Below are 23737 nucleotides of genomic sequence, written 5' to 3' on the forward strand. Positions count from 1 at the left end.
GGTCGCCTAATACATCCTGCATATCAGATATTTCCATGATGATTCATAACAGTAGCAAAATGACAGTGAAGTAGCAACAAAAATAATTTTATGGTTGGGGGGGGGTCACCACCACGTGAGGAACTGTATTCAAGGGTCGCAGCATGAGGAAGGCGGAGAACCACTGGTCTAAGAAGAAACCTATGGGAGTCCTGCTCCATCCTATAGGGGCCACAGTGAGGGTCCTATAGGCCGGGCCCAGGTGAAAGCCCTTGGGGCCCTACATTCTGATAATTCAGGGGGCTGCCCCTTCATTCACTCATGCATATGAGTGGGACACATGTGTGTGACCGATATGTGTGTACACACGTTTATGTCTGTTGGGCTGCTAACGGCAAGGTCAGCAGTTCAAAACCACCATCGCCTGTGGGAGAAAGAGGGGTCTTCCGACTCCCATAAAGAGTTGCAGTCTCGAAATCCACAGGGCCAGCTCTATCCTGCCCTGTGAGGTCTCTGTGAGTCATAGCAAGTGTCCAGCACACCCCGTTCTCTGAGGACTCAGTCCTGCTGGACACGGTCCTTTGAAAGACGCTATTGTTGAAGGTCACATTCATTCTGAGTCACATGCTCTTCACCCAGGGGGCCTCCAGGGCTTGACCGTGCCCCCGGGTAAGGCTGACCCTGGCCTCATGTGTCCAGCGTCCATCTCTCGTGTCTACCCTGTCTCAGCCTGGGGGTCAGGGGGACCCGTGGCAGTGGCATGTGGTGACCCCCTGAGATGAGGATTTCAGGCAAGGGGGTCCACCTCGATTCTTCTATTCTGGGGCAAGGGGAGGGAGTGCTTCCTGGGAGAGGTCTCCGTTTCCAGGAGGAAATCATTGCTAGGGAAGGGGCATAAGCATCCTGTGTGATAGGCCTAGAGTCGGGCCCCAGACCCGGGAGCAGGTGGGACCCCATGGCCAGCCTCTGATCCCTGTTGCACTTGGCGGTGGGCGTGGCTTGGCGGAGACAAGGAAGGCAGCTAGGGGTCAGGAAGAGGGGCAGTCAGCCTGGTGGGAAGGGTGGGAGCAATAAGGTGGCGCCCTGGCCTATCTAGGGGGAGGCAGGCCTGACTTAGGCTATAGATCTACAGGAGGCTGGCTCAGGAAGGCCATCGCCCCACTGGCGCAGGGGGACTGCCCTCAGCCTGGTGGTGTCCCATCCCTGGCATTGCTACCAGTTGTGAGTGAAACCCTGTCTGTCCAGGGAAGGGCTCCGTCTGGCCTCCTGGCGTGGGCGCACTCTGGGTTCCAAGGACAGTGCCTGTCACACGCCGGTGGTAGCAGTACTTTCTTCTTCCGATCCCTGGAGGAGCAGGCCTAAGGGAGCCAGGCCAAGGCTGGCTGGGCCACCAGTGCCACCCGGCACCTCCAGGGCAAGGCCCTTTCTGGTCTCTCCCAGCTTCCTAGGCTGATAGCCACTGCCTCCGTCATCTCCTCTCTGTGTCCTCTGAGAACACCTGGCATTGGATCAGGGCAGCCCAGCCTTTCCAGAGAAACCCTGCTGGTGTCCTGAGTGACCTGCTGGGCAGCTAACCGCAAGGTCGCAGTTCAAAACCGCTCGCAGCTCCTTGGGAGAAAGATGAGGCTTTCTGTTCCCATAAAGGTTTACAGCCTCAGAAACCGACAGGGGCTGTTCTACTCTGCCCTATAGGGGTGCTGGGTGTCAGAAGCATCTCAGTGCCAGTGGGTTTGGCTACCCAGCTAGCCAGGGGGCATGGCGGAGGGGCCTGGGCCTGGCCTGGCCTGCCCTGTTTCCACGTGCCATGCCCGGCTTGGCCTCACCAGGGAGGGGCTGATGCAAAGCATCTTATTTTGAGAGCTTGTCGTTTTTCCAGTAAGTGTGCCCGCCCACCCGCCCTGGGTCCAGTGCCCTCACTGAGCCAGGCAGCCCTCCTTGCACTATCTGGGCCTGAGCTGCTCCTTAGGGCAGCAGGTGGGCATTGGGGCATGGGGGCCCTGGGGAGTTCCCAGAGGCCACCGGAGGCCCATGCCACCCTTCCCTGGCCACAGGCCGGGAGGTGGCCCTCCCCTCTGAGCCCCGCCTCTTACTTGGTCCAGTGGCCACGTGAAGAGACCAGCCTCTTGGGCGATGAGCACTGAGACAGGAAGGTGCTGGGGGTGGGGAGAGTCAGTCAGCTGGGGCTGGGCTCTTACCTCACTCACCCAGAGGGAAACCCCTGCCTCTCCTTTTCAAGGCTGACCGCTAGTCCCTCCCAGCCCTGCTGGCTGGCTCCCATCTGCCCAGGGAGTGACCAAGCTCTGGCCAGGGTGCAGAGGGCCCAAGCTAGCAGGCTAAGGCACTGGCCCTGGGGGGTAGGCAGGGAGGGCCGGAGGCTGGGCAGACGGGACTGCTGGTGACCAGCATGTCTGGCTCTGCAGGCCCTCATGCTGGGTCCTCGCTGGGGTGCTTCCCCACCACCAGGCACACGATGGAGCTGCCACCGCTGTGTTGGGGGAAACTTGGAGCCCCCCATTCTCAGGTACACTGAGGCCAGAGTGAGTGGAGAAACTGAGGCCCAGAGAGGCGTCTCCTGGTGAGGTTACACAGTAGCCCGAGGCTGCCGACGTCCATGGGAGCCCTCTGCCCAACTGTTTCCTCCAGAGCCTGACCCCCCACCACCCAGCATTGGAACTCTGGCTGGGCTCCCCTGGGCCAGTGTCCGGTTCGGGGGAGCATGGCCCTCCCCGCCCACAGTATCTCTATTGGGCTTGTGCCACAGGGTCCGATCCTTCCTGCTGTCTGTCCATCCAGTGTGGAGTATGACCGACTCAGTGTCCACCCCAGAGCCTTCAGCCTCCCTGCCTGGAATTTCTTCCCCAGCACTGGGCACTGTGCCCCACCAGCCCTGCCATCCCTGCTGCACTCCTGCACCATCCTGACCTTGCCGTAGCCAGACCCTGGCCCAGGCATTCCCTTGGCCCCTTTGGCCCAGGCCTAGTGCCCACTACAAAACAGAACACGGGGTCGAGCCAGCTGCTTGTGGTCACAGCTGTCAAAGGATGCAGCTGGGATGGTCCCTACTGCCAGCACTCCCCTTGCCACCTGCTGCCTGCCTGCCTGCCATGGGGGGCAGCTTTCCGCAGGACACGAACCTGCCCTGCTGTCTGCGGGCACAGGCATCTGGAAGAGCTGAGGCAGGGGGAGCTGTGTCCACCCTACAGAAGCCCCAAACAGAAGCCCCAAGAACCCCACACTCTGGCAGAGAATGAAGGCCCTTGCCCATGCCCCTGTGGCTTGGAGCCTGCCTGCAGGGCAGGGCATAGACAGCTGGGCCTCAGATCACCGTGAGGGCTGGCTGGCTGGGGCTGCGGAGCGGGTGGGAGGTGGCGCTGGGGCCTACGGTGCTGAAGTCGCTGTCTGGAGTCAGAAGTCTCGTGTCCTTCTGGGAAATAGGGTGGACAAGATGCAGCTCACCAGAGTCCCTGTGCTCTGAGGCCTCTGTCCTCTCAGGCCTGACCCTTGACTGGCTCCCGCCATAGAGACCCCCTCCTTCCTCGTCACCCCCAAAGTGATAGAGTGAGCTTGGCCCTTGGGACTCATGCTGAGGGAGCAGTGGGACCTGCCGAATGACCTGGGTTCGAATCCTCACCCTAATTGGGCTTGGTGGGGCCAGGCTACACAGAGGTCTTGGGTCCATGGGGTGACCCCAGGGCTGTGGGACCCCCCCACTAGAGGGGGTAGCGGGGGACCAGGACTCTCATGGGGGCCCAGGAGAGGAGCCGCATGTGGCTTCCAACCATCAGGTCCTTCTGGGACCAGGGAGAGAGGGTTCCTAGCCGGCTGGGTCAAACGGTGCTTTCGAGAAACCCAGGGGCTTTGAGCTTGTGGAGAGCTGTGGGCATGGGAGGATGGGTGGGGGGGCGCTGCAGAGACACTGCCCAGCCAGAAGAACGAAGGGACAGAGTTGGGGGAGGAGCACTGGACTTGAGACTTGCAGGGCCCAGTGAGTGTCAACGGGCAGGCGAGGCGGCCCATGAACCCAGACGGGCCTTCTGGCCAGCCAGAGAGGGTAGATGCAGGTGGTGGGCATCTGAGGGGGCAGGAGGAGCTCATTGGGAGGTGGGAGCCCCACTGGCTCGTGGCGGGCAGGGCGCTCCAGGGCCAGGAGACAAGTTGGGCGCTGGGTCCAGAGGGCCCCAGAAGTGTGCAGACTGGTCATGGGAACCAGCCAGTCTCCTTCCTGGGGACGCAGCTGGCCCTGAACCACAGAACCTCCTGTGGCCACAGCAGGGATGGAACACTTGTGAGTGGGGTGGACACCCACCAGGGCGATCTGTGAGGTATCAGGTCCCCACAGGGGTGGGGGAAGGAAGTGACCCCCCCGCGGCCTATGCGACTGACAGGAAGTGCTGGGAGGAAGACTGGTGGCCCCAGTTCCCAGATGCAGCCGGTGGTGGTGAGCAGGGGACAACTGGGGGAGCTGGCGTGGAGGGCAGGGCCATGGGCTGTCAGCGTGGAACCATGCAGCCCACCAAGATGCCCCACAGTCCCTGAACCGCATGGCCTCCCTGGGTCCCAGGACGCCTGACCTCAGCCTGTCCCCAGACAGGAGGACAGCAATGTGTTGGATCAGTGCCATCAGGTCAGTGGGGGCCAGGACACAGTGGGGACCCCAAAGACACTGGCCCATGAGAGAGAACAGCTTTCAGAGCCAGTGGGCACTGAGGGGCCTGAGGAAGGGTGCTGGGTGGACCCTCTAGGCTGCCAGCTGGGAGGGAGGCAGGGGAGCCCCCTGGCTGAGCACTTCCTATCCCTGCCAGGTGGCCTTGGCAGCTGGATCCTGTGTGTGCGCTGGGGCAGGAGCAGGGCGGGTGTTGTATGTGTGCCCAGTGTGTGCTGGGGACAGAGAGTACGGCGAGGTCCTGCTGGCCCCCTTGTGCTCCATGCTCTGGCCTTGTCATGGGGCTGAGGACCCGGCGGCCAGCCTCAGGCCCCTGTGAGCATGGGGACTCCACTCGGGCTCAGCAGCAGCTTGGGGTATGTGTGTGGGGGTGGGGGGGCGGCGCTGGGCCTTCATGGGGAACTCTGAATTTTTATTTTTGCTTTTGGTTCACTGTGAGGAGGATTCTGGGAAGAGGAAGGAGGAGAGGGGAAACTGAAAGAGGAGTACTGAGAACTGGAGTGAGTGTCTATGTGTCAGTGTGTGGGTACGTGTGTGCATACGTCAGTGTGAGTGTGTGTACATATGTCAGTGTGTGTGAGAGTGCGTGTGAAGTTCACATACACCTGTGTGAGAGTGTACATGCATCAGTAGGTGTACATACATCAGTGGGAGTGTAAATACATCAGTGTGTGTGAGTGTACATGCATCAGTGTGTGTGTGAGTGTACATGCATCAGTGTATATATGTGTATCAGTGTGAGTGTACATGCATCAGTGTGTGTGAGTATACATACATCAGTGTGTGTGAGTACATACATCAGTGTGAGTGTGCATACATCAGTGTGTGTGTGAGTTTACATACATCAGTGTGTGTGTACATGCATCCGTGTGAGTGTGGATACATCAGTGTGTGTGTGAGTATACATGCATTAGTGTGAGTTTACATACATCAGTGTGAGTGTGTGTACATGCATCCATGTGAATGTACATGCATTAGTGTGTGTACATGCATCAGCGTGAGTGTGTGAATATACATGCAGTAGTGTGTGAATGAGGCCCCGTGTCTGGTCACCACTGACAGGAACTCCCTGACACAGCTGTCACATGAGGGAGGGGCCAGCTTGCTCACCTCAGCCAGAGTGACCTCTGCAGGCCGTCCCGCTGTCACACAAGGACACACACACACACACACACACACACACAGCCCTTACCAGGCAAGCGTGAGCATGCACCCTGTCACGTCTCCGTCAACCGCCAGGCTCCTCTGTGTTCTCACAGCTCCTAGCGGACATTGCAGGGACTGGGGGAGCTGCAGTCTCCCCTCTCAGCAGTGGCTGCCTCTGGGGACGGGTGGTTCTCACCGCCTGCCCCGCAGCCCCAGGCCTCAGCCCTCCGCCGGCTCCTCTGTGGGGCACTACAGGGGGCAGGTGCCTGCCATGTGATATTCACACATGCACAGGGTGCTGGCACACACTACGTGCACACACACAGGGCTCGGAGCCTGGCAGTGCCCAGCGGCATCCACCCTGACATGGCCCAGAACAACCACTGAGCCGCCCACAGCAGGCCTTGTCCGCAGCCACCATGGGTGCTGTCGGGGAGGCTGGCCCTGCCTGACCCTTGAAAAATCCACTCCTCAGTGTCCCCTGGCAGCCCCCTCTGGGCGCCTGCTTCTGCAAAAGGGGATAAGGGTACTTAGTCATTGGGTAGGAAGCTCCAGGGACCCCCACGGTGGATGAAGAGACTGGCCGCCTGGGCAGGTGATGATCAGGCGTGCTGTGACGGTGGAGTGGGACTCGGAGTGACCTTTGAAATCCCCACGGTCTGATTATGCCTCTTGCCTGTCACTTGCCCTTCTCCGACTCCACCCTCAGCCAGTGCTGGGATCCTGGGCAACCACCAGCCAGGTCACCAGCTGGTACAGGGCAGGATCAGGGTCATGCTGGGCTCCCCCCATGCACCCTCGGGTGGCGTTGGAGGGGGGAGTTGTGTCTGTTTCTGAGGCAGTGAGAGTGAATACACAGGGGCCTTCCTGTCTTTCCCACCCAAGGTCAGTAGTCAGCTACCTCAGAGCCTCATCCTGTCCGTGGTCAGCTGGTGACCAGACGGAAGTGAGCTGGCCTCCAGGCTGCTGCGTTAAACTGGAGTGTGGCTGTACTCGGCCCCCAACTCCCCGCCCTAAGCCTCCTCGCCCAGAAGGGAGGCGAGTGGAGGTAGTGGGCCACCCCCAGACCTCAGCAGCAGCACCCTGTTATGTGTACACCCGGGCCGGCCAGAGCCCCTTGCTCAGTGTAGGCACAGGGGCAGGGGTCCACCTCAGCTGCCGTTGTCTGCTCCCCGACCCAAAGGCCCCCAGTCACCAGGTTCGGCCTTCCACTCCTCCTTGGGGCTCCCCAGGTGCCCCCCATGCCAGGCCTGGAGCCCCGCAGGGGGCACAGGACACCTCAGTGGTTAAGGTAGCTGTCTGGGAGCAGCCTGCTTACTGCAAGAGCCCTTCCGCATGCGGACCCCTTCTGGCTCTCTGTAGCTGTATACGTGTACTTCCTGTTTCCAGTCCGCCCTCACATGCAGGGGGGTGGGGGGGTGACATTGACCAGGAAGATCAAAGAAGCATCGATGCCTTTGAATTGCACGGACTGTCAAATGAACTAACAGATCTGCCTTGGAAGAAGGCAGGCCAGAGTGCCCCTTAGACGTGAGGACGGTGAGACTTGGCCTCGCGGACTTTGGGCATGTTGTCCGGAGAGGCCGGTCCCTGGAGAAGGACATCATACTTGGTAAAGTGGAGGGCAGGGAGAGAGAGGAAGGCTCTCCAGGAGATGGACAGACACCGTGGCTGCAAGGATGGGCTCAGGCACAGGGACCATTGTGAGGACGGCGCAGGACCGGGCAGTGTGTCCTTGTGCTGTGCACGGGGCCGCTGTGGGTCAGAAACGAGTCAGTGGCACCTGACCACCACAACAGGTGTCCGTCCTCATGGCTGCGAACGGGCTGGCTGGGGCTTCTTCACACACAGATCAAGTCAGAGAGGGATGTCACCTTTCTAGTCTGCACGCCTTTCCTTCAGGGTCAGGCCTGGCCACGCTGGCTGGAGCAGAAGTGGGAACAGAGAGCAGACTAGCCCTCTCTTGTTGTGATCTGTCCATCCTCTCACTGTTTTTTTTTTTTTTTTAAATCACTTTATAGGGGGCTCATACAGCCCTCATCGCCATCCATCTGTCCATCCATTGAGTCAGGCACATTTGTACATAGGTTGCCATGATCATTTTCAAAACTTTTTCTTTCTACTTGAACCCTTGGTATCAGCTCCCCTTTTTTCCCCTCCGTCCCTCACAAACCCTTGATAATTTATATATTATTGTTATTTTTTCATGTCTTACACCGACCGATGTCTCCCTTCACCCACTTTTCTATTGTCCGTCCCCCTGGGAGGAAAATAAATGTTGAGCATGGTGATTAGGTCCCCCTTTCTCCCAACCTTCCCCTTCCCCTCCTGGTATCGCTAATTTCATGATTGGTCCTGAGGGGTTTATCTGTCCTGGATTCCCTTTGAGCTCTTACCTGTACCCGGGTACATGCTCTGGTCTAGCCAGGCTTGTCAGGTAGAATTGGGGTCATGATAGTGGTGGGGCAGACAGACTTCTCACTGCTACAAGTGGTGTGGCTTGGAGTTTCTTTGTCTCACCGCCGTAACAGACAGCCTCCTCTTTCACCCTGGGAGCGGTTGGTGGATTCACACTGCTGACCTTGTAGCCCGTCACCAGGTTGAGCCCCTTCCCTTTCCTTCCGGGTGCACTGACTGTTCTCACGGTGGCTTGCTGACTGGCGTCTGGTGTGTTCTCGTCATCCGTGAGATGGTGGCTGGGATTTGATTCAGGGAGTCCGGGGGTCCTGCGTCCATTTGACTTGGGGATGTCCAGACCACTGCCTGCCTGGGACCAACCCCACATGGTCACAGCGTCGAATCCTTTTCACAGGTTTTAAGGGGTAGCTGGGTTTCCTCTGTGAGCCTTCTGGCGGAGATGCTGGTATCCGTATCTCTAAGAGCTATGCTAGAGGTTTTTCTGTCTGTCTGGGTGGTGGTTGTTGGCAGGAGCCATTGAGTGGCCTCCAACTCATAGCGACCTTGTGCACAACAGAACACAATATCGTCCAGTCCTGCACCATGCTCAAAGCTGCTCCTGTACTTGAACCCAGGGCTGCAGCCACGGTGCCTGTGCATCTGCTCGAGGGCCCACCTCTCCCTCCCCGCCCCTCCACTGGACCCAGTGGGATGTCCTTCTCCAGGGACTGGTCTCTCCGGACAACACGTCCAAAGGATGTGAGAAATCTCCCTGTCTTTGCCTCTAGGGAGCACTCTGGCCACACTTCTTCCAAGACAGGTTGGTTTGTCCTTTTGTCAGTCCCTGGTACTTTCCGTGTTCTTCTCCGGCACCACCGTTCAATGCATCGATTCTTCTTCAGGCTTCCTTCTTCATATCCAGTTTCCCCGTGTGGATGAGGTGACGGAGGACACCATGGCTTGGGTCAGGAACATCTTAGTCCTCAAAGAGACGCCCTTGCTTTTCAACACTCTAAAGAGGTCTTGTGCAGCAGAATGGCCCAATTCAAGGTGTCTGGGTTTGGTGTCACCGTAATACTGACCTCAGGGAGAGTTCTGGAAGAGTCTGTGTAGGCTTGACAGGGAGAGCTAGTTCTGCTGCGGTTCCACGCGGGGGGTGTGGGGGCCTGGGGAGCAGTTGACAAAGACCTAAAGGTGGGAGTCTGATGGATTTGGGGAATGGTGAGCGCCTTGGGGTCTGGCATGCACGGGGTGTGAGGTGGGCAGGAAGAGGTCCCTGGAGACAGGTCCATGGGGTCTGGCCTGGGACAGCCCCCAGATGGGACAGGGTGTGAGCTGGAGAAGATGAAGGGGAAGGGGCAGGACTGGGGCGGGGGGGGGGGCGCGGGGGAAGAGAGGCCTGAGGGGAGGAAGTGGCTGGGAGTAGCGTGACTCCAGGGGAGGAGAGGACAAGGGTGGGCTTGAACCTCGGGTGGGAAGGAGCTGGGAGCTGCCCTGAGGGGGAGGTGCCAGACCCCCCACCTAGTGTGGACAAGCAGCTAGACCATCATCAAGACTCCAGGGCCCGTGTTGGGCTCCTGCTGCACTCTGCAGCAGTAGCCAATCATGGCGTGGCAGCCCGTGTGCAGGTAGTGATGTTTCCTGGTGAACAGAAAGCCTCATTGTTACGCGGTCTCATCTGCTTGCGCTTTGCTTTCGTCAGTCCATTGCATAACTGAAGGCTGGAAGCGAGGCCCCACAGTGCTGCCCGCATCTCCTTCTACGGATTTGATGTGTTGGTGTGTGTGTACATTTAGGCCCTGAGTCCATTTTGAATCTGTGTGTGTGTGGAGGACCCCTGGTGGCATAGTGGTTATGCATTTGGGCTGCTAACCACAAGGCCAGCAGTTTGAAATCACTAGTCCTTCCCCAGGACAAAGATGGGCTCTCTATTTCTGTAAAGAGTTACTGCCTTGGAAAACCCACCAAGCCATTTTCCCACAGGAACCCACCCTGTCCTGTGGCTGCTGGGAGCTGACATGGACTTGATGGCAATGGGCTTGGTTTTTGTTTTATTTGTGTGTGTATGTGCATATGTGTCGTGTGTATGTCTCTGTTGTATGTGTGTATGTGCATGTATGTGTCTGTGTGTGGGGGATGTGTATGCCTGTGTTATATGTGTATGTGTGATGTGTATTTATGGCTGTGTTGTGTGTATATTTGTTTATGTGTGTATGTGCATGTATGTGAGTATATGTATGTATGTGTATGTGTGTACACATGCACGTATCTGTATGTATGTGTATGCATTTGTATATCTTTATGTAGTATGTGTATGTGTGTATATATTCATGTGTGTATATATGTCTGTATGTGCATATGTCACTTGTATGTGTGCATGTGTGTGTTGTGTGTATGTGTATGTAGATGTGTATGTAGGTGTGTATGTATATATATTATGTCGCGTGTATGTGTATATGTGTGTGTTGTGTATGTGTGTATATATATGTGTGTAGGTGTCACGTGTATGTGTGTATCTTATGTAGGTGTGTATATGTGTATGTGTGTGTACACATGTGTATGTGTGTGATAGGCCCTGTCTCATTTTTCTCCATCTGGTGATCTTGTTTTCCTGCACTGAAGAGGCTCCTCTCTCCTCGTCAAGTGGACTTAGCACCCTGGTCAGAATGAGCTGGCCCACGATAAGGAGGTATCTATTCTGTGTGCCAGACTGTTTTGATCACCATATGTTCTAAAATGAGTAAATGAGAGTCTTCTTACTATAGTCTTCTGTTTCAGCAGTGCTTTCCCTACTGGGGCCTCTTGCTTACCCTAGGGAGAGACAGGGCTTTCTACTGTCAAGAGTGGCAGTCTCAGAAAGCCACCGAGGCAGTTCCTCCCAGTCCTGTGGGGCTCCTGGAATCAGCTTGAACTCGATGGCAGTGAGTGTGGTTTTAGTTGAGGGCTGGTGTTTCTCTTTCTGTGAAGAAGGCTGATGGAATTTCAGTCAGGATTGGTTAGTGTTGATATCTGTGACATGGTATTAGGTCTTCCAGTCCATGCACCTGGGCCACCTTTCCACTGGTGTAAGTCTTCTTTCATCTCCTTCAGTGGCGTCTGTTTGTTATCGACGTAACTTCAGTTGGTGGTGGTGGTAGGTGCTCAGACTCATAGGGACCCCGAGGACAAGAGAAGGAAACACGGGCCACGTCATCCTCCCCGCGATTATTGTCATGTTTGAGCCTCTTGTGGAGGGCCCTGCTCTTGTTGCTGCTCCTCTACTGTGTGAGTCTGGGTAGAAACAAGTCCATGGACACTCATATGTGTATAAGAGAAAGCTTTCTATGCAGGAGAAATTGTACATTGAGAAAACATCCAGCCCCGTCCACATCAAGTCCATGAGGCTGATATTAGCCCATATGGCCAAGACCAATGTATAAATTCCTCTTCAGACTCACGAAACACATGCAAGGACGCCGAGTGCAGGAAGATCGCAGGCCAGTGGGTGGGAAGTCTTGTGGACCCAGCGGCTGTGGAAGCATCTCAGCGCTGGCGTGGGTCTCCAAGTGGCTCCTCCAGCTCCAGGGCTCTGGCTCTATCAGCGTAACTCCATATGGATTGTCAACAGGAATGTCTTGCAGGGAGTGAGTGAGTGAGCATCTCACCTCCAGCAAACTACTTAGAAACTTTGCGCCTCCAAACAAGGTCATCAAGCCGCAGCCTGATTGGCAGGCTAAACTCTTAATAGTCTCAAGTTGACAACAGATGGGATGCCAACCACATCAACTTTATCAGCATAACATCCTTCTCCAGGGACGGGTCCCTCCTGAGAACAGGTCCCAAGGACGTGAGACCACCTTCCCTTTCACCACCAGCCCCTGGACTTGCCCAGGCATCTTCCTCTGTGCGGGGTCTGTCTGATGTCTCGATCCGAAGGGTCTTCCTTTTGTGTCCACAGAACTTCCCTCTGAGTGCTGGGCTGTGCAGATGGGCACAGGAGAATGCTTGGGAAGGCAGGATGTCCTCACAGGTTCTGGCCAGGCTTGGGTGGGGGGGTGGGTTCTGGGAGGAGATCCCTGAGCCCAGACCCCTGTTCTCTGTGTGTGTCTCCAAGAGTGAACCCACTGGGGACAGGTAGGCAAAACAGTTGACCTGAGAAGTCGGGGGATCACCTGGGGGTCTGACTTTATGCGACGTTAGTGATAGTGGGTAATGTAAGGCCAGCAGTTTGAAGCCACTTTAGGGGAAAGTTGGGGCGATTCTACCCCTTAAAGAGTTCCAGTCTCAGAAACCCAGAGGGGCAGATCCACCCTGTCTTACATAGGGCAGCTCAATGGCAGTGAGTTTGGTTTGTTTCGGTTCTGGTGGGGGCACTGGGCCAGCTGGACCAACCACTCCACTCCACCCCGCCACCCCCACCCCCGAGCCACTGGACCATTTCGCGGAGGTATAGGCTGAGTCTCAGGGTGCAGGGTGGGGGCAGGCTGCTTTGCCAAAGGTGCTAGGCAGCAAGGGACTGGCAGACTCCATCCGACCACCCCTCCCCCCCCACCAGGTTGGCGCTCACTGCGGGTGGGACGGCAGTGTGTGCACCCGAGGTGTTTCCTGACAGCCGCTGCCAACCCCGCCAGCCTCCCTAGCAGTCCCCGGGGAAACTGAGGCCCCCGGGGCTGCTGCGCGGTGACGTGGGAGGGCGGGGCTGGCTCACCTGGCCGCGGGCCGACCCCGCGCGAGGGGTGGAGTCGTGCGGCTCCGCGGGCGCCGGGTGGTGGCATGGCGGGGTCGGGGTCCCGGCCTCGGAGCTGGGCCTGGGGGGCGGCCGGCGGCGCCCGGGACGAGGCAGCGGCGAGGGGACCCGGCCCGGGGCCATGTGGCTGCTCGCAGGGCCGGCGGGCGCGGGCCACGTCCTGGAAGCCCGCCGCCGCCCTGCCTGCCGCGTGGACACCGTAAGTACTGGCCCTGGACGCGCACCCCGGACCCCGAGCTCCGGACCCCGAACGCCGAGCCCCGATTGCGGCCCTGGGACCCCCAGCCTCAGCCCCAGGGCTCCTGGCAGCGGCGCTGCTCTGCGCCCATCCGCTTCCTCCGGGAACAAAGGCGGGCGGCCAGGCGCGGCCGGGCGTTGGGGGTCTCGGCACAGACCCGCGAACGCCATCCCCGTCACCTCCCTCCCTGGCTGCTGGGGGTCCTGTCCCCATCCTGGGTCCTCAGCCAAAGGAGTGTAGCGGAGCCTTTGTTCCAAGCGTCTGCTGGACACTGGTGGCCGGGAGGCAGTGACCGCTGGACAGCGGGGAACAGAGGGGATGCAGTCTTGGAGGGGCAGAACCCCCTTTGTGTGTACGTTTGGGAGTTTTCTTGAGGGGGTGATACAGTAGCGGTGGTCTCCATTCAGTTCTGGCCTGGGGCTGAGCCTGGCTGTGCCCACGGTGGGCTCCACAGGACACTGACCACGTGCCTGCCCCCTTCTCATTTCCCTGGGGTCCTGACTGGGTAGGGCAGGCAGGGCAGACTGACTGACTGTGTGGGGTGCTGCCCAGAAGAGGAGGCTCTCCATGCCGGTCCTGAAGGAGGAACAGAAGCTGGCACGTCCAGCAAGGCAGCCTTACAAGTCTCAGGAGGAGCTGGGACTTCAGTCAGGGGGGAGAGGGGGAGCAGGCTCTGACACCCAGGGCTGGGGAGCTGGGGCCGGCATGGCCTGGACTCAGCCCCAAGCCGGCTAGCATGCTCGGGACCAGTGGTTCTCAACCTTGCCAATGCCGCGACCCTCTCATACAGTTCCTCATGTTCTGGGGACACCCCAACCATAACATTATTTTTGTTGCTACTTCATCACTGTCATTTTGCTACTTTTAGAAATTGGGTGGCCCCTGTGAAAGGGTCGTTCGCCCCCCCCCAAAAAAAAGAGGTCGCAACCCACAGGTTGAGACTGGCTGCTCTGGAGCAAAGGTGAGCAGGTCCCTGGGGTGCCCTCCGGGCTACATGGGCCACATAGGGCAAGAGAGCGATGCTGTCCTGGGCCTGGCCGCTCACTGCCTCTGTCCACCTTGTTCTCAGGCACCTTCCAGTTGGTCCTGACCTCTCTCTCTCATTTTCTCCCACTGAGTCAATACCGACTCAGAGTGAGCCTGTGTAGGACAAGGGTAGAACTGCCCCTGTGGGTTTCCCAGACTCTACGAGAGCAGAAAGCCCCATCTTTCTCCCAAGGAGCAGCCGGTGGTTTCGAACTGCTGACCTTGCGGATCGCACCCGACATGTATCTGTTAGGTTCCAGAATGGGATATACCTCGGTTCTTTGTTTCGCACGCTGAAAGAATTCATGCCGAAGCATGTTTTGTTATCCAAGTGGGTTTTTGTGAAAGACACGGTTCAGGTTTTATAGTCTCAAAGGGTTCACAACTGGGCACAAATAACCATGTGGAAAAGAGCACCCACACGTGGAACTGGGGCATCCTGGGCGGCCAGAAGCCATGAACCCTAGAGGGTAAGAGCATGTGGGTCAAGAGGCTGTGGACCCTGAGCAGGCCTGGAGCGAGAGGCCCTCACCCTCCACCTGTCGCTGACCAGGAGCAGGGTAAGGGTGGGACGCCTACCACAGCCAGGGCATTTCAGACCTCTGGCTGGGGAGACGTGATTCACAGTATTGGTTGACCCCGTTGGCTGAGTTAGGTTCACCTGTGTTATGTACCTCAAGTGGGTGTGTCCAAGATATTGGTTTTACCTGGGCCTAGGGCCCTTGTGTCTGGGCATGGTCAGTTAGGGGTCTTCAGAGGTGTCAAATGGCTGCCTATGTCTTTCCAACTTCCTCCAGGGGGGCCTTTGCAGGCATGGGAGGGATTACCCCCCTGCACCTAAGCTACCTACCTAACCTAACCACCATGCCACCAGGGCTCTGAGAACCCGATCAACAGCAGGAAGAAACACGCCGGGCTGTCCCTGTGTTTGAGTCCGCTTGCTGCCACTGTGTCCATCCATTTCCCTATGTCTCCCGCCCCTCCACTGTACCAGGCACAATGCCCTTCTCCAGGGACTGGTCTCCCCTGACAACACGTCCACAGGACGTGAGCTGAGGGAACATGCTGGTGTACTTCCTCCAGGACAGATGTGTTTGTGCTGCGGGCAGTCACGGCACTGTCATTGGAGACAGGCATTCCCACTTAGGCCCTGGTGACACCGTGGGTTATTCGCCAGGCTGCTCACCACAAGGCCAGCAGGGTGAAACCACGCGACACTGTGTGGGAGAAAGGCGAGCTTTCTGTCCCCCGCAGGGGCTTCTACTCTGTCCTGGGAGGGGCAAACAGCGCATTTGCTTCTGAGTCATTTCCATTTTACAGCTTTGGAACAGACCTGGAGAGGCCAGGGCCTCTAGAACCGAGGTTCTCAACCATCCTAAGGTCGAGACCCTTTAACACAGTTCATATGGCAGTGACCCCGAACCATGAAATTATGTTCGTTGCCACTTCATCACTCATTTTGCTACTGTTATGAATCTGTTCGTCCCCCACAAAGGGGCTGCGACCCAGAGGTTGAGAAACTGCTCTAGAACATTCAAATCAGAACCTGGGGATTCTTAGCTACCCACTTCCCTAGCTTCCTGGTCTCCAGGCCTCAGGCAGGGCTGATGGCAGCCAGGTGAGGGCAGGCAGGTGGAGGTGGAGTGCCTCTCACTGGGCCCTGCTGAGGTTCAGAGCTATGGGATGCCTGCCTGGCCCTGCGCCCTATCCAAGGTGCCTGGGCAGCACACACATTTGCTCTGGGTTCCTAACTGGAAGTTGGGGGCTGTGGGTTCCCTCAGCACCAGGTGTAAGGAGGGCCTGGTTACCGCAGGATGATAGTCAATAAAGCCCCATGGTGGCACCAGTGATGCAACCTACAAGCAAAAACCCAAACTCGCCGCCACCTCCTCCAGGAAGCCTGTCCCCGGCTGGCCCTTTGTAGGTTAGACCGGTGCTCAGACTCTGGGTGGTAAGGGCCAGGGAGGGGGTGTTCCTGAGGAGTGTGTCCTTGGTGTGCAACAAAGGGACCCATCTAGCTCTGGGCATCCCTGGGAGCCGGGTATGTGGCACAGTGGGGCTGACAGAGGGCATGGGCTGGCTGGGGAACCTGCAGTGCCCTCACCCACCCCTTCCTTCCTGGCCCTCTGTGCTGTTCCCAGGATCCGGGTGCCCTCCTGAGAGCCCCAGACAAGCCGTGCCTGTCCCTGCCCCTGCCTGAGTCATGTCACTTCTTTTATGCTGCAGAATCATGGCGGCTGAGGAGCTGCACTGGCCCGTGCCCATGAAGGCCATCGGTGCCCAGAACCTGCTAACCATGCCTGGGGGTGTGGCCAAGGCCGGCTACCTGCACAAGAAGGGAGGCACCCAACTACAGCTGCTCAAATGTAAGTCCTGGGGTTGGTCCCAACAGCGCCACCTAGACGGGTCCTGGTGGAGGTGGGGCATCACAACAGGGGCGGGGCCTGGCAGGGGTGAGGTAACAGGCTTGGGCGGGGCCTGCAGCACAGTTTGGGAAGAGCCTTGGTGGGGCCTGAAGGGACACGGCAGCAAGCATGGGTGGGGCCAGGTGGGGCGGGACATTAACAGCAGGGGCGGGCCTGGCAGGCGCAGGGTCACAGGCCTGGGTGGGCCCCACAGCACAGTTTGGGAAGAGCTGGGCAGTAAGCATGGGTGGGGCCTGGAAGGGGTGGGGGTCTGGCAGATGTGGGGTAGTAGAACCTGGCCGGTCCAGAGCTGGGCCATGCTGGGCTTCCACAGACAAGCCACCACCCTCTCTGAGCCTTTGCTTCCTTACCCAGTGTCTGATAGTCCCCTTCCCTCTCTGGTGGCCAGGACTTCCCCCTACCGCAGGATGGAGACGAGGCATGGGGGTGACTCTTGGTAACAAATGAGAAAGGTCCCGGTGGCCTGGCAGGTCTGGCCTCAGGGAGGGGACCTCACTCATTCAGTTCAGTTGCTCCACAACGAACCAGGTGCCAGCTGAGCCCCTGGCTGGGCAGCAGAGCTTGGGCCTTTTGCCAAAGCTATCCAGCTGGAGGCCGCTCACAGGAGGGCTGCTGGGCATGCTCTCTGGGTCCTGGCACGGCACCTTGTCCCCACTCTTACTGCTGGCTTCAGGGGAGCCATCCCGGCTTCCCTGCTCCGGGGGCCCTCATCCTGGCTCTGGCTCCCTCAGGCCAGTTTCCAACGCTGGTGCCTGGGATCCTGGTGGCTCCACCCAGCCCCGTGAAGGGGTCTGCATTGGGCCCCCAGCAGGCTTCTAGGAAGGGACTGGTCAAGTCCACTCCCTCCGCCCAGAGAGCTCCGAGATGGGGAGTTCCCTGGGGCACCCTGGCCTGTCCGTTCAGCCCCGCCTGCCTGCCTCCCCAAGCCCAAGCCCTCCCTCTCTAGAGCTCTAAGCGGGGGAAGTCACCTGGGGTGTCCTGGCCCCTTGGCTCAGCCCTGCCCACCACTTGCAGGGCCCCTGCGATTCGTCATTATCCACAAGCGCTGTATCTACTACTTCAAGAGCAGCACGTCCGCCTCCCCGCAAGGCGCCTTCTCACTGAGCGGCTATAACCGGTGAGTGCCCACTGGGTGTCCACAGGCTCCCACTGGCTGGGCCCAGCGGTGAGAGGCCGAGCGTCTGAAATGATCTCCGTCCTCGTCCTCATAGGCCACACCTGGCCACTGCTGCCTCCATGACCCTGCCCTGGCCCCCATCTCCCTTGGTCTTTGCTCCTGAAGTCCCTGTCTCCAGCCCAACTGGGGAACTTCCTGTGCTTCCTGGCCTCCCGGGTGCTGTGGGCCAGACCAGGGGCCTGGGGCACTTTGAGCAGGGTCGGCCAGTACAAGTGGATCCAGTTCATCACCCAGGATCTGCTTCCCTGTGCCCTGAAGTACTAGTCTCTGTCCCCTTTCTCCAGTGCGGGCCGAGCCCTTCCTGCCCCTAAGAAGTGCAAGCAGGGATATGCTCAGGGTCACTGGGTATTAGTGGCCCGTCTGGGACCCTCAGGAAGATTCCAGGGCTACTCGATAGAACGGCCCAGTCTAGGCCACCAGGACAGGACCAGCTCTGGGACCCTGTGGTACTGGGGGCAGGCCCTGACGAGGATCATTACTTTTCCCTTTGCTGGACCCCAGCCAGACCTGAGGGACCCCCCCCCCACTCCCACTGGCAGCCTCTCTGGTTTCTATTGAAACCCCATATCTGGCAGGGAGCAGCAGCAGGGCAGGCATGAGTCTCGGGGTTCCCTGAAATCCTGGGGAGGGGTGCTGCTGGGCTGTGGGGGCTGGACCACCGCAGGGTGCCCAGGCCGAGCCCAGGTGGCGACCCCGGCAGGCAGCTATAGTGGGCATCAGCGGGCAGCGGTAGTTGAGGGGTCTTCTGAGAGCTTGTGTGGTTTGAGGCTGGGCTGCTGGCAGGCAGGGGGGTTGGCCTGCACGGGCCAGGCGGCGACTGCAGCTGCGGTGTCCACAGGGTGATGCGGGCAGCCGAGGAGACCACGTCCAACAACGTCTTCCCCTTCAAAATCATCCACATCAGCAAGAAGCACCGCACGTGGTTTTTCTCTGCATCCTCGGAGGATGAGCGCAAGGTGCCCAGGGGTGGGGGTGCCCAGCTGGGGTCCCTGCAGGCCAGCCTGCACAATAGGGGGCGTGATGAAGTGAAGGCGTGCCCACGTCTCACTGTGGTCCTGTGCCCCCAGAGTTGGATGGCCCTGCTTCGAAAGGAGATTGGCCACTTCCAGGAGAAGGAACTGTCCCTGGATGGCAGGTAGGCCACGATGGGCGGGCATGTGGTAGGGTAGGTGGGCCATTGGGCTGGGGTGCCCAGGCCTGTTAGGGAGGGGTGGTGTTTCTGGGCTGGCAGCCAGCGCAGGTGTGTAGGTGAAAGTATACAAGTGTACAGCACAAGTATGCACAGGCATGTGCACAAGTGTGTGGGTATATGTGCCCTGGTATATCTGTGTCCAGATGTCTGCTGTCCTTGTCCCTGTATTTACCCGTGTGCTGTGTGTGTGTGTTGTGGGGATGCGGCCACATCTGTGTGTCTGTCTGAGAGTCTGTGTCTGTGCATTGCTAGGTGTGCCGTATGCTGCGAGTGCCTGTCAGTCTGAAAAGCTTTGTCTGTGTGTGTGCACACCCACACGTGTGTGAGTGTACGTGCCCCACCCAGGCCACGCTTATGCCCACCTCTACCCACAGTGCTCAGTGGGCGAGAGTTTGTGTGTATGTGTGTGTGTGTAGAGAGTGTGTACGAGTGTATGTGTGTGAGAGAGTGTGTGTGTGTGAAGTGTGTGTGTGTATACTCACACACATGCCGAGGCCCTGCTCACGCCCTGCACCCCCTCCCCATGCCCAGCGACCCCGGCTCAGACACAGACAGGTTCTACGGGGCTGTGGAGCGGCCTGTGGACATCAGTCTCACCCTGTACCCCACGGAAAATGAAGGTGAGGGCCCCGGCACCCCTCGGCTCCCCAGACCCCTCCTTTCAGGCAACAGACCTGGCCCCTTCCCTGCTGCTCCCTTTGGCAGAGTGACAGTGGCCTTCCTCTGTCCTCACACTCATGTCCCTCTCAGCCCCACCCCCACCCCAGAGTGTTGTTCTGAGGCTCAGCGGGTCCTGGGCTGCTGTGTGTGACCCCACCCCTCACTCCCCACCCCATAGACTACGAGCATGATGATGAGGATGACTCGTACCTGGAGCCCGACGCCCCTGAGCCCGGGAAGCCGGAGGGTAGGTGGGCAGGCCACGTTGGATGGCCCGTGAGCAGCGTCCCAGGCCTCAGGTTCCCTGCTGTGGCCCAGGTGTTCCTGGGATCCTTTGGTAGTCCAGCAGGGCTGGTGAGCAGGGCGGGCAGGTGCTGAGAAGGTGCACGTGGGCCCCTCCATAGCCTGGGTCTGGGCAGGGAGGAGGGAGTCCACTCCTTTCCCTGTGTACCCAGCTTCCTGTGGAGGTCTCCTGGGACCACCTGACAGGCAGCTTCCTGGTCCCTGGTCCCACCCCCAAGCTCACAACCCGACCAGAGGGCAGAGCCACCCGGAAGCTTGGCCCCCCCTGCCCTGGGCCTGGGTCTGCCCACTCGTTTTCTGCCCCTGGTGTTACAGGTCTCATTCTCCCCAGCCCCCAGCCCCCTTGCTTCATGAGATGACCCTCCCTGGGCCCCCAGCCCCCTAGTCTCTCCTGCTTTCCTTGTTGCTGATCTCATTTCCTCTTGGTTGTACCTTATACCCCTACCTCTGTCCACCCCCACCCTCACCTCCCCCAAGGCTCCTCCCTCTTCAGCCCTCAGCCCTGGGCCTTCAGCACCTTCATCCCTTCAGACCCCTGGGATTTGGCTCTCTGCTCCAAGGGGGCCCAAGTCCTCTGGCCACACTGGTCCCTGACCCCTGCCTCTACCCATTAGCATAGCCCCCTAGCCCTGTCTCTCTGCTCACATAGAGCCCCTGAACCTGGGTTGCGTCCACTGCCCTCCAGCCAGCCCAGGCTGCACCCCACCCCACCCCTGCCCTCTGGCTTCCCCCAGAACTTCCCAGTGTCCTCAGGGATGCCCTATGGCTTCAGCTAGGGCTCAGCTCTCCCCTCTTACTCTTTCCGCTCCAGCACACATGCTCACCGGGTCCCATACTGCTCCACCCTGCTGACCCCTCCTCTTTGTCCAGCCCTGCATCCCATCCTGGTCACTCCAGGTGACTGCTGTATTGCCCTGGACCACACCTCGACAGCTGGGCTAGCCCACTGACAGCCCCTCAAACCCCCTCCCCCTGGGAACCTGTGGAGTCCCCACTTGCTCCTAGCCCCACTCCCTCAGCCCCAGCCTCCAGGTGTGGGTCTCGCCACTCGGGGACGCCTGGCGACTTGTCTGCCATATGGGCAAAGACGGGGTGTGGCTGGGCAGGGGCGGGTGGAGCGGTCCGTGGGGGTGTGGCCCTTCACCTTCTCTGTCTCCCTGGCCCGCAGACGTTCTGACCCAGCCACCAGCCTACCCGCCACCCCCCGTGCCCACGCCCAGGAAGCCGGCCTTCTCTGAGGTGCCCCGTGCCCACTCCTTCACCTCCAAGGGCCCAGGACCCCTGCTGCCACCCCCGCCCCCGAAGCGCAGCCTCCCGGACGTGGGGCTGATGCCAGAGGATGTCAAGAGGGAGCTGCTGCTGCGGCGGGTGGACCCCAGCCCCAGGGGGCCCACCGCCACCCGGAGGATGAGCGATCCCCCCGCTGGCAGCCAGCCTGCTCTGCCCAGTGTCCGGAAGCCTCTTTGCTTCCGGGAGAACACCTGCCCCAGCATTGAACCCCGGCACCCTGGCTATGGGACCAGCCCCACCTCTACCGGCGTGGCCGCCATGGAGGCCAGGAACTGTGACAAGCTGCAGTCCCTCCACCTGCCCCCCCGAGGGCCATCTGCAAGCGAGCCCCCACCCCTACCAGGCAACAAGCCCCCGTTTCTGAAGACAGTGCCAGAGGCAGGGCCTCCGAGGGATGGGACCAGGCCCGGATTGTTTGTGCCTCCCGTAGCCCCCAAGCCTTCTGCCTTGAAGCTGCCTGCACCTGAGGCCCCTGCACGGCCAGAGAAGCCCCTACTGCCTCACCTCCAGTAAGTATGGTCATGTTAACGCCCACCACCCTGCCCTCCGGGACCCTGGACCTGAACCCCCAGCCACCTGAACCCCCTGACTTGGTCCTCCCTACCTCCCTACCAGTCAGGTCCTGTCCCCCACAGCAGACCTGGGGCTTTGAGAGCCTCTGATCCTGAACTTGGGTACATGGGGCCCTAATCTAGAATTGGGCCATGAGGGGACCTCCAGTCAGACCTTGGGGGTAGGGAGCCCTGATCCAGAGTTGGGGCATAGCGGAATCTTTGATCTAGACCTGGGGCTTAGGGGGAAAGGGCTGATCCAGGAATAGGGGAATTTCTGATCTATATTTGGGGTATAGGGGGGTTTGATCTAGACCTGGGGCATAGGGGACCCCATGATCCAAGCTGGTCCAAAGCATTGGCCAGCCCACTTGAGGCTTAGTCTGTAGCTGGTGGCTGCCGTGGAGGCAGTGGTCAGTGTGTTCTCAGGAACACAAGCCTCCTGCAGCCCTGGTGAACCATGTGGGGTCAGGGGTGGTCGCTGCAGGGCACCCTGCCTGCTCTGAGTCCAGCCCTGGGACAGCCCATGGGATAGGCACTCACACATCTCTACTGGGCGTAGGGCGAGTCTCCTCCAGACTCTGGAGAAACCAGCTGTCTCTGCTCGCTTCCTGGGCCGGGCTGTGGCTGGCTTGCACACACGCCCATGACTTCCCTGAGGCTGGACCAAAATGCTCTCTGTTCCGGGGGCTGAATTCCAGGTGGTGGAAGGCATGGCCCCAGAGTCCACTTTGCCTCCCTCAGCCCCTACCCCCCAACCCATAGGGCTTGTGCTCAAAGATGCCCCCATCCTGCAAGGGGTGGAGCATCCCGCTCCGTGCTGTGGGGCTGGGGCTATTCTGAGAGGAGAGCCTCTCTCGCCTCTGACCGTGGTGCCCCCTGGGCCAAAATTCTTGCTGGTTTCTCTGAGGGCCCTCTGTACATTCAGGTGCCCACACGAGCCCTGTATTCACCAAAGTGTCCAAGGCCCGGCCCCTGAGCTGAGAGCCCACCTGGCTGCATGTGCCAGGCCCGAGCATCCAGCAGGGTCTTCATATATTATGCACATATATTATGCACATGCTAATCAGCTTGGCCTCAGCGCACCTGGGCCTCCTGTGGTCTCCCTTAACCCACATGGTCCACACACTGCCCACACCCTTGGCAGCTCAGCCCTTGTGCACCTATGACACCGATTACTCCTCCCTAATGGAGCTTAGAGTTAGCCAGAAAATTCACCCATCCCACATCTGTGGAAAGAGTCCAAAACTGGACAGAGGCAGCCCGGAGGTGGGGGGTGTCCCGCACAGCCAGCACAGATGAAATCCCCATAGCTCAGTCCCCAGGCGCCCCACTCAGCAGCTGTCCTGCCGCCCTCGGGCAGCTGGTTGGGGAGCTCCAGTGCTGTCAGCAAGGCCTGGGGCAGAGGCTCTGTTGTCGTGGACATTTTGCAGAGCAGGAGAGGACAGACAGAGGGTGGCTGTCCCGTGTCTGAGTGCACTGGGGTCTCTCCCTGCTTCTGTGCCCCGTTCCAGGCGGTCGCCCCCTGACGGACAGAGTTTCAGGAACTTCTCCTTTGAAAAACCCCGGCAGCTCTCGCAGGCAGACTCGGGCGGGGAGGACTCCGACGAGGACTATGAGAAGGTAAGGCTGAGCCAGAGCGCAGAGCCCACCTGGTGCGGGGTGATGGGCAGGTGCGGGGAGAGGGACGGAGCCTCCTCGAACCTGGACCCTGACGCTCTGGGCCTCTCCCCAGGTGCCACTGCCCAACTCGGTCTTCATCAACACCACGGAGTCCTTGGAGGTGGAAAGGTCAGTGCAAACCCCCTCTCTCCCCTAAGCCTTGTTTGGGGCACAGATGGGGCACCATGTCACCTTCTGTCTTCCCATGTCTCTATCCTGCTCCATCGACACGGTGCAGGGCAGCTGCTGACACAAGTTGCCAGCGCCAAGGACAGCAAGAATCCCAGCGCCTAGTCAGAGC

General features: G+C 59.3%; 1 protein-coding gene across 3 annotated transcripts in view; it reads left to right on the forward strand.

Annotated features, from left to right (window-relative positions):
- The window catches only part of SH3BP2 (SH3 domain binding protein 2), a 40824-nt gene that overhangs the window by 11303 nt on the left and 5784 nt on the right, over nt 1–23737 (forward strand). Inside the window, exons 1-10 of one of the 3 annotated variants that reach the window (XM_075544620.1) lie at nt 12912–13110; nt 16402–16541; nt 17616–17718; nt 18617–18734; nt 18846–18913; nt 19502–19590; nt 19809–19877; nt 21102–21732; nt 23289–23397; nt 23510–23565. In XM_075544620.1, the coding sequence (XP_075400735.1) occupies nt 12938–13110; nt 16402–16541; nt 17616–17718; nt 18617–18734; nt 18846–18913; nt 19502–19590; nt 19809–19877; nt 21102–21732; nt 23289–23397; nt 23510–23565 (1556 nt within the window). In that variant the 5' untranslated portion in view covers nt 12912–12937. Of the gene's footprint in view, nt 1–12911; nt 13111–16401; nt 16542–17615; nt 17719–18616; nt 18735–18845; nt 18914–19501; nt 19591–19808; nt 19878–21101; nt 21733–23288; nt 23398–23509; nt 23566–23737 lie in introns of those variants that run through there. The other 2 variants (XM_075544622.1, XM_075544621.1) reach the window with 2 other exon arrangements.

The sequence above is a fragment of the Tenrec ecaudatus genome, chromosome 3 (assembly GCF_050624435.1).
Source record: "Tenrec ecaudatus isolate mTenEca1 chromosome 3, mTenEca1.hap1, whole genome shotgun sequence".
Lineage (NCBI taxonomy): Eukaryota > Metazoa > Chordata > Mammalia > Afrosoricida > Tenrecidae > Tenrec > Tenrec ecaudatus.